The 9,815-nt window shown below is 30.0% G+C and overlaps 2 protein-coding genes across 2 annotated transcripts; both read right to left on the minus strand.

Moving 5' to 3' along the window:
* Positions 1 to 1,799: 1,799 nt before the first annotated feature.
* On the minus strand, positions 1,800 to 2,556 carry LOC113856544 (vascular-related unknown protein 1-like). The gene is made up of 3 exons (XM_027488399.1): positions 2,230 to 2,556; positions 2,041 to 2,112; positions 1,800 to 1,943 (listed from the first exon to the last, which is right to left on the minus strand). The coding sequence occupies exons 1-3, from the start codon at positions 2,554 to 2,556 to the stop codon at positions 1,800 to 1,802; spliced, it is 543 nt and encodes a 180-aa protein (XP_027344200.1).
* Positions 2,557 to 6,148: 3,592 nt separating this feature from the next.
* On the minus strand, positions 6,149 to 8,710 carry LOC113855424 (RING-box protein 1a). The gene is made up of 5 exons (XM_027487063.1): positions 8,552 to 8,710; positions 8,410 to 8,460; positions 8,255 to 8,314; positions 6,614 to 6,685; positions 6,149 to 6,512 (listed from the first exon to the last, which is right to left on the minus strand). Exons 1-5 carry the CDS (start codon positions 8,685 to 8,687, stop codon positions 6,475 to 6,477), a joined length of 357 nt encoding a protein of 118 aa, XP_027342864.1. The 5' UTR covers positions 8,688 to 8,710; the 3' UTR covers positions 6,149 to 6,474.
* Positions 8,711 to 9,815: the final 1,105 nt, after the last annotated feature.

Raw genomic sequence — 9,815 nt, forward strand, 5'->3', positions numbered from 1 at the left:
ATCGCCTGTTATCAACATTTTAGCAACATAAAATTTATAAGTTACAAAAGTTATTATATTACACTGATAAGGAGGAAATCACATATAGATAATATCATCATATACAACAATTAATTATACCTTCACTTTGAGTGTGAGGTGGGTGGAGAGAACAAAGAAACAAAAAGAAAGGAAAAGAAAAAGTAATAAATGTGATTGATGGTCTGTGATATATATATATATATATATATATATATATATATATAAAATTTGTTTTGAGGAAAACGTTTAATTAAGTATTTATTAAATAATTTTTTATTGCATAAATATTTGTATTATAAATTGAATTATGAAATTTATTAAAATAAGTTTACAAGACTTTATTTTAATAAGTTATACTAATAATTTTATTAAAACAAATTATTTAAAAAATTGTAAACTATTTTCACAAACTTAAGAAAGTTTTCTATAATTTCTTCCAAACTACTCTCACAAGCAAGATTTAAACAAATCCGCCAAAGTGATCTTTCCAAACTGTGTTTCCATGTAACATAATGGGTAACCTTAAAATCTTCAAACAAGAATATTATCAGAATTTATATGATGCAACTTAAAATTCTCATAAGCGCGTACAAGTAATTAAGTTGTTACAACTAAAAGTGCCACAAAATAAAACGTTTCTTTGCAGGCTACTGATTTTACATACTAGAAAGGATCTACTCACTTCCACATATAAATGTGTATTTACTTAATTATCAAAAGCAGACATGTATGACACTGGTTACAAGCCTGGATCTTGCAGTTTAAAGCTATTCATCAGAAAGATTAGTACTAATGGGTAGCCATTCTCTCAACTATATGAGAAGAGAGTAAACAATTTCAAGAGTTAATTAGTAAATTTTGTTTGTCCTATAATAACTTACAGAAATAAAATACTAACAACACATTTATATATTTTCTCTAAAGACCAAAATAACATTACCAGTTGAACTTTAATTGATTGTTAATAATCACAAAAACAAGCATTTTGATCCTTACTTCGTGCAGATGTAGACATGTTGATGGCTCGTTGAATTTCATTAATATTTTACCAGTATATTACTCTCTCTCTTTCTTTGTATGTGAGTATAATATTTTGATTAGCCTATGTAACTTATGTTTCAATGGTATATCATTTATATTGACAATTGTATTTTTCTTCTTCAATGAAAAAGTTGCAGAAAATTATAAAAAAAACATTTTTGAAGTAGCGCATTGTTGTTCGAGAATATGTAACATTATATAATTATATGAATTTATTCATTACATTTTTAATATTTTTTTTTCACAATTCTTTCTCTTATATATATTTTGTATATCCACTATTTGATTTTATATTCCTTTCTTCCTTTCACTTCACATTGCCCACTTTTCACCTACAACCATTATCAACAACAGCATGAAAAATGCTGTTCTTCTCTTCTGCATTAATTTGTAGAAATTTACATTTAGTTAATTAATCTAAAATTTATACCAATCAAATGTTTTCCGAACTTTGTCATTTACCTCCTTAATTATTATTTTAACTGTCCTTATTGCTAGTTTAGAGCATAGTTTCCTTGGAGAATGCCAAAACACTACTTAAGATTCTACTTTCATGAATAAATTAACAAAACACAAATTATGGAGTCAATTTATGAGCATGTTAACAATGATTGGTATAATACATATTATATGTCACTGATCATGCTATGTATACAGAAGGGTAACCTGAACAGTCAAGCTACAAAGAAGAACACAAAGAGGAGGAGACAAGTAGTGATTGTAGACAAAAGTCTGAATCATCCATAATAATTAACCAACATGGACAAAGGAACAAGACAGAGCCCCCTTTTCTTCAGGTCTGTGGGGCACTCCACATTGTTTCCATTAAAATTCATGTCACACTCAACATCTGTCTGCACCTTCTCTGATTTGAACTTACCCTGCACAATCATCATAAACCACAGAACTTGGTAAGGATAGAGACCCAGAATTATTTTTTCATCTGATACAGAAACATTATAAAATTAGCAGGGTTACCCTAGAAGTAGAACCATCTAGTTGATCATCAATCTTCCTGGAAACCATTCCAGCTGGATTAAAATCTCCTACCTGCACATAACAAGGATTGTAAAAAAAGAGGACAAAAGAAGTCCATTATGAATGATGAAAAGGCAAAGAAAAAAAATCAGACTAAATATTATATGCATTTATTATATTAATATATACCTTGGGACTATTGAGAGGGGAGCTAGCAGTGTCTTCCAAAGGGTCATCTTGTGATATCTGTTTGGTTCTTGTTTTCTTGAAACACAATTTCTTAGAGAGATTTGATGGGTCCCTAACTCTAATAGAAGAGCATGAAACAAGGTGATCCTGATGTGAGAGATTCCATGCAGCACAAGAAGCAGCATCTGAGACCAAAGAAGAGCCACCCAAACTTGAACACTGACTTTGCTGTTCCACAATGCCTTTTGAGAAATCTTCAAAGTAAGAAGTCCAACCGCTTTCCTCAGACACAGTTTTTCCCATAGAAGGATTCAGAGAATGCTCCATCAAGAGAGAGAGAGTGTTTTGTTTGTCAAAGGTTAAAGAGTCTTATTTTTAGAGGGGTGTGTATATATATATATATTTATAAGGCAAAAATGATGAGTAAGAGAATGGAGAAAAAGGGTAGCCATGATGTAGAATCTTAAGGTGGGCCATGACCACAATGAAGCAGTTAAATTAACTGTTGGTGTGAGGGTGCAACAGAAAAACAAGGGAGACAAGTAGAGAACGTGCAACGAAATAAATAATATGTAGACTCGGAAGGGGGTTGACCTTTGTGCTTCATATGAGATTTCATTTGGGAATTGGAGGCCATTTTCCTTATCATATCTCAACTTTCAACCGAATACATTTAATGAGAACGGGAAAACCAAGTATAAAAATTGGACTACATCTGCAATGCATAGCAGACTCACTCTGCCTCAACACATTCAATTTTAGGTCCGTAGCAGCTGGCCTTTGCCTGGAGAAATTCAAGCTTCTGACTTGTGAGGTCAAAATTTAATCCTAACTTGGAATACATGGTGTGAAACTGACAAAATTTAAGTATACAATTGTAAATATTTTAGGTTTTATTTTTTCTAATTAAAATTTAAGATTTATCCAAGTGTTTCTTACAACAAAAGTTAGTATTAAAAGTATATGTGAGCAAGCTTCAATTATATTTTTATCATGTCAATACAGAATTGCGTTGTATGTGAGAGAGAGTGAACTTTAAAAATATGTTAAAAATCATATAAATGTAAATTTAATGCAGAAGTTATATTTAATAAATATAAATTCATAATCATTCGAATATGAATCAAAATAACATTAATTGTAACCGGTTTTGTTGTATGAATAAACTACATTCTTCTCTCCAAAAGATACACATATTACATTATTCTTTCTTTTATTTTTAAATATTATAACATTCTCTCTTAAAAAAAATAAATTGTATCACAATTTAATCTATCTTATTTTTTTAAAACATTATTAAATATTTGTTTGATATTTTTTCGTTATATATTATGAATTAATCCTTTATCATTAAATATATGTGTTAATATCAAATAATGAAAAAAAATTCACTCTTGATGAAAGGGTAAAAGTGTAGATAGCTTGCAGCTTCAATATTTTCAAAGAGAAAAATATAGCTTGAAAGTATTTAGAGAATTAAGGTATAAAAAAAGTACATTATGAATAAAAGATAAATTGATACATTTAATTTATATTTACACACGCTTATATTACACAAAAAAAATTTAAATCTATAAAAAATATTTTTAATAATATAAAATTGAATAGACTAAATAAAATATTTTATAATAAAAAAAGAAAAATATAACATTTATATTACATGAAATAAAGAAATGCATTTTACTCTTATTGTATATTAGCATATGATAGTTTTAATCCTATTTTTATTGGTAATGATCATTCACTTTCTATTTTTTCCACAAGCACTTGCACTTCTTGTTACTCTCTCATACTTTACATTTACATACTTCTAGTCACAAGCACTCTTTCAAAAATTAAAAGTAAAATCAGTTTTCTTTTTTAATTTGTACAACATTTCACTGCATTATATATATATATATAATTTTATCAAAAATTACAACATTTAGTAATATTTTTATTCATGTATTAAATTTTGATTCATTAACCTTTAGTAGTATCAATATATCTAATTACATTAAATTTTATATTTTTTATTAAAGATTATAAATAACTTTTTCTCTCTGCAATGTTGCACAGATTTAAAAAAAATAAAAATTTATATCATATTTATGGCCGATGTTTTGTCGTTTTTTTTGTCAGACATTTATGACTGTTATTGAAATCTGTAATGTCAGGGCCTTTTAAGCAGTTCGGCCAAAGGTTTTTCGGGCTGGTTTTTTCTCCGATTCCATTCAGTTATCCCACACCCATATGGAGTCTGAGGTCGATTAAAAATATTCGACATATACCATCTGGGATCCTGTGGTTGAATTGGGAAGCGTTTTCCAAGATAATGCATTTATTTCTTGACAAAAAATAAATAATTTATTTATTCGTGTAAATATTTTTAATATATATATATTTAATAGCTTAATACATGATTTTAAGTTTAAATTCTAATAAATAGAATTACATTAAATATTTAGAAAAAAATGTTATTTATTATATTCTTATTCATCTCAAACAAAATTACTCAAGAGAAAAATATATATAGTTTATGAAAAAAATGTATACATTTAATTATTTAATACTTTGTAATGAATTATTAAAATGATATGTACGAAAAGATAATAAAGTTAATGTCATTATACATTTATATTTAATGAAATATGATAACCTAATTCTCAAATGATTTTCCAAGAGAAAGTAAATTATGACAACTAAAAATTGATATTTTTACAAATATTTTTTCTAAGAGAAAATTCATGGCTTAAACTAGGTCTATTCAAATTCAATTTAAATAAAAAACCGAACCTAAACTAAAATGAATTAAATTATAGTCAATTTTTTGAATTGAAGTATTTTATAAGTTTATAAACCAGTTTAGTTATTTAAGAAGTTTTTCAGCTCAGAACTGGTTTGACAGTTTGGAATCAGTTCCAAGTAGTGGCATATTGCTTGATTCATATTGTTGTTAGATAAACAAGCAGCTGAATAATTCAGTCATCAACATGATTTAAAATGTGATATCTATAAGTTTTATGTATTTGTCTTTGTGTTTGCATAGCATTTAGAATGATTTTTGTCTTCTACATAATGATTAGAGTGGTTTAAAAGGTTAATACTTAGTACATTCAAACAAATTTTCACATAAAATAGCACTGTTCAATTTTTGTTCAAGCTAAAATACTACCATTCAAACAAAAATATCATAATTTTTTTTAAAAAATTATATGAATTTTTCACAAGCAAAAATTCTCTCGCTTAAATGAGTTTTTCATACATTACAACAATAGTAAATCTATTTTACTTATTCTTATGCATTATAATAATGGTGAATTTATTTTATTTATTCTTGTGTATTAAAACAATGGTGAATATAATATGAACTATTACATTACAGTGAATCTGGTACAAACTAAGTACAGGAATTATGTAATACATACCTATTCTATTGGAATAATTTAGTGCAAACTGAAAATCAGATAAATTAGCAAAGAAAAAACCGAAAGAAAGGAAAGAATTTGGTAGTGTAATTAGGTTTTGTTTGAATTCGGATTCAATTTCTTCAATTCGGTTTGATTTTTTATTTTAACAAATAGTTCAGTTCGATTCAATGATTCAATTCAATTTTAGCCGATTCTTGAACATCCAAAGAATAAATGCTACTTTATGTGTAAGTAAAAAATTCGAATCACACAGTAAAATGTGTACAAATGCCCTGCTACAAAGTAGAATTTTTTAATTATTTGTTTAAAGTAAATTTTGCAGCATATAACAGCAGGGCGTAAGCATGTGCTTGTCTAATAGCATTCCAAACATAAAATGGGAGCGCACTGGGAGTTTTAATGCACAGAAAAAATATTAAATGAGATATAAGGATTTAATATACTGGGAATTAAATTTTATTTTATACTTTTTTTAATAATTAGGATATTTGTTAACAAAGTGTATTAGGAAGACATAGAATTGTTCTTTTTATATCCTATTCGAGAATATTTGCAGTAAATTATGTGTTGCAATATTCCATATATCATATGTCATTGAGTGGATCACCACCGCTAGAGGTGCCACATTTGTATGCTAAAATAACGATATGATCGACTGTAGATATGGAGGTGTAACAATCTGAGAAACCATATAGAAGTGACGTTTTTGAAAGATAGCGGTGAAACTCCAGAAGGCGAGCAAAGGACAACAAATGTAGGGAGGGCGATAAACGTTCAACAGAAATAGATACAGTCCAAATGTCTAAGCAGGCAGTAGCTCAACGGCATCAAAGTTCTAGTGACCGTACTTCTGAAACTCCCACTCACTGTTATCTACACCAGCAGAGAAACGCCAAGTCAGTGAGAAGAGCATTAATAAATCCATTGAGTCCACACAGAAAAAGAGAAGTGAAAAAGGAACCTGGCCTACATACCTAGGGGACATACTTGACGGGTCTTGAGCCATCGGCTTATGCAATGGAAGTGAAAAGCATGGTTACAAACCCCTGTAATTGAATAAGATATCAGCAAAGCAAGCAACAATTTTAGTAATACTGCTGCTGTTAAGCCAAAATACAACAACTAGAGAAGCTACGCAATGAGAGAATGACCTATAAACTATTTTTTAAAAATCCTGCTTCACGAATGCATTCAACATAGATTTTTACCCGATGTTGCTCTGTGCCTGGGCACAGGTACAAGTATTCAACATAATTTGCAAAAGTGATAGTATTTCAAAAAATTAACAGTACAGCAATATACATCGAATAAAAAATATATTTATGTATAATAAATAAATAAACAATTATCCAGATGTGGGTATCCTATCAGAATTCACAATCAAAGTCAAATGATTTCCCTGTCTCTCTTGTAACTTTATCACACCCTTATTGTCTGCTCTATCCCACTCAGACACTGGTGCCCTCTCTACTTTGTCACTTCCCTCGGCCTACCATGAAAGATTGCCATAACAATTCACAATAGCTCATATAGTGAGGATGAACATGTGTTTTGTATGATTATTTTAAGGATGGCAAGATTAAAAGTGTAACTATATGCCTTGAGGGTTATTAGGTGATAATGAGACTCAAATGTGCATTATGGGTTATTTGGCTAACATTATTTACCAGTTACTACTTAAGCTGTGGGCAACACCCCCTCCCGCCCCAAACAAAACCAAAAAAATAGGAAATGTGATAAATATTCCCCAATTGCTAAGGTTCAAGCAAGAAGAGATAAGTGGAAGGCTATTTGGTTAAAGGCCCAAATGAGGGGCAGGCTCCAGTGAAACTTGCCTGTATAAATGGCAGCAGGGCAGGCTATTAACTCTACTGTTTAAACTCGTAAGATTATCAACGATATAACGTTTCCTAGGAGAAGTGTTCAACCCATTTCCTACTGAGTCTTAGTTATGGATGGGCCATTTTGCACTCCTTTGAGAGCAAAATTCAATTTCACTTTAGCAGGGGTGTCATTTTACAATAAGATCTATGCCTTATCAAACAATCCCAAAACCATATGAATTTAAGGTGGTGTCAGCATCATAAAGGTTAAGCTGCCAGATAAAAAGAAAGCATTAACAGGGTGAAAAATATGCCTCCACATCCACAGTATGCTTAAGGAGCTGACTCTTCATCAGCTGAAGAGTTCAATCGAAAATAAAAGGAAGAGGAGGGAGGTGCTGAGAATCCTGACTAAGATGAGAGGAAAACAAAGAAACGAGGAAAGACAGACCAACTCAGCAAAGCTTACATCAGTGCATAAAGGCAACTTGCACCTTTGGCCTCACTGAAGGAGAACAAACAGACGCGCGCACAGCACACATAGAGGAGGATCAAAACATAATTTTTATTAAGCCGAATGGTTCCTCAGACAATCATCTATACTCAAGTCCCCTTCATTTCTAAATAATCCTAAAGCTTTTATCACTGACACTCTTCACAGATATATGAACCCAAAATGAGAACTGAAAACTTTCTACAACAGCATTTCACACAAAATCATCAATTAATAGGAATCAAGGGAATGATGGTGTATCAATATTGACAGAATAATTGTAGGGTTTTGAAGCATACCCCAAGCTACAGTGCATTCCTCGCTAGTGGCGCTAGCCTGGTTGGCCTGGCACTCAATGCCTAAAGCAGTGGTCAAACTCAAATTGAATTAGGGTTTTCGTCTTCAAACAACAATAATTCACTCCCAAAAACGAAAATTGAATTAACACGCTTACAGAGATCCATGATATGGTTCCGACAGATAGCGCAATTATCCACAACGATGTCTGCATGGAAACAAAAAGGAAAACAAAATTAGAAGAAGGAAAAGGAAAATAGGGTTTGGGAGAGTGTGTTAAGAAAAAGAGAGAGAAGCACCCCAAGCCCAGAGAGCGACGGCATTCCACTTTTTTATCTCGAAGCGCTTGGGCTTCTTGTTGGAAGAAGAAGGACCGGCGCTGCCTGAGGGCTCGCCGGCCGGAACCATCGTCACGTCGGAATCCAGAGTCGCCATGCCTTGCAACGTTCTCACCTCGTGTCCAACCAAGTAGTGTTATTGTTTATTCCTTCATTTTTGTATATTGGGCTTTATAGTTTTGGGCCTTCGTAGTTATCAAACCAAGTATCATACTTTTTACGTTTTTGTATTGTTATACATTATAAATAGAATAATAAAGCAAATTGTTTTTCTAGTCCTTTTAATTTTATTTTGTATAATTTTGTATTTTTAATTTCTTAAACTAATTGAATTTTTATATTTTTAAATTTTACAAATTTAATCCCTTCATTAATTTTCTTCTACTTGGAACGTTCAAACTCATTTTTTTAGTCAGTAAGTTAATCAATTGAATTAGTTAAATTGTTTCAAAAAAATTTCTTCGTCAAAGTACACTCAACCAAACATAAATTTTTATCCTGAGCTGAGTCAGTTGGTAAATATGAGAAGAATCAAATGCTCAATCTCCACTAAGTATACTCATGAAAGAGGTGAAGAGCATTATTGTGTATAAACTGAGTCTAAAATAATTAGCACTAATATGGTGACCAGATATCCAATGCTATAAATAAAAAAATATTAAATTTCAATTAAAATATAAAAAGATTCATTTTTTTCTTTTTCTAATCCTAATCTAACATTAAAAAACAAAATTTCTTGATTTTTCTATTTTTTGAAAGTAAGAAAGACTTATTTAACTAAAAGAACTATAAAAATCAAATTCACAAATTCATCAAACTAAAGAAAAATAATATAATTAAGCCTAATCATAAATGCGACTACGAGGAACTGGTATATTTTATTAATATCCATGTTTTAAGGTTAAGAAAAATATATATACAAAAATACATTTATTATTGTTATGCAGTATCTATTTAATCCATCGATATTTTTAAGTGGAAACCATTTCGGTGATTGCAGCACTCCAACAACTTTGTCTAGCTTTATTCATTTTCTATTTTTCATTTTGAAATTTTACACAATATTATTTACCTTGGAATAAATAATTAAATATTTTTTTTTAAAATTATGTTTGTGATATGAAAGAAGGTTTTATTAACCAATATTAAGCTTTAATAACCAATAGGTTTCACAATAGTATGTTTGTGATATCATTTTCAAAGCACTTGTTAAAAATCAATAAAT

The sequence above is a fragment of the Abrus precatorius genome, unplaced genomic scaffold, assembly GCF_003935025.1.
Source record: "Abrus precatorius isolate BTA unplaced genomic scaffold, Abrus_2018 Scaffold11, whole genome shotgun sequence".
In the NCBI taxonomy this organism is placed as follows: Eukaryota; Viridiplantae; Streptophyta; class Magnoliopsida; order Fabales; family Fabaceae; genus Abrus; species Abrus precatorius.

What these genes read in the sequence shown, in the direction of transcription:
- LOC113855424 (XM_027487063.1), bottom strand. Translation starts at nt 8,687, where the DNA reads ATGGCGACTCTGGATTCCGACGTGACGATGGTTCCGGCCGGCGAGCCC. An exon ending in GAACCATATCATGGATCTCT is followed by an intron (nt 8,315 to 8,409) that starts GTAAGCGTGTTA and finishes CCACTGCTTTAG; the next exon opens with GCATTGAGTGCCAGGCCAAC. An exon ending in CCGTCAAGTATGTCCCCTAG is followed by an intron (nt 6,513 to 6,613) that starts GTATGTAGGCCA and finishes CTGCTGGTGTAG; the next exon opens with ATAACAGTGAGTGGGAGTTT.
- LOC113856544 (XM_027488399.1), bottom strand. Translation starts at nt 2,556, where the DNA reads ATGGAGCATTCTCTGAATCCTTCTATGGGAAAAACTGTGTCTGAGGAA. An exon ending in CCCCTCTCAATAGTCCCAAG is followed by an intron (nt 2,113 to 2,229) that starts GTATATATTAAT and finishes TGTTATGTGCAG; the next exon opens with GTAGGAGATTTTAATCCAGC. An exon ending in TAGATGGTTCTACTTCTAGG is followed by an intron (nt 1,944 to 2,040) that starts GTAACCCTGCTA and finishes ATGATTGTGCAG; the next exon opens with GGTAAGTTCAAATCAGAGAA.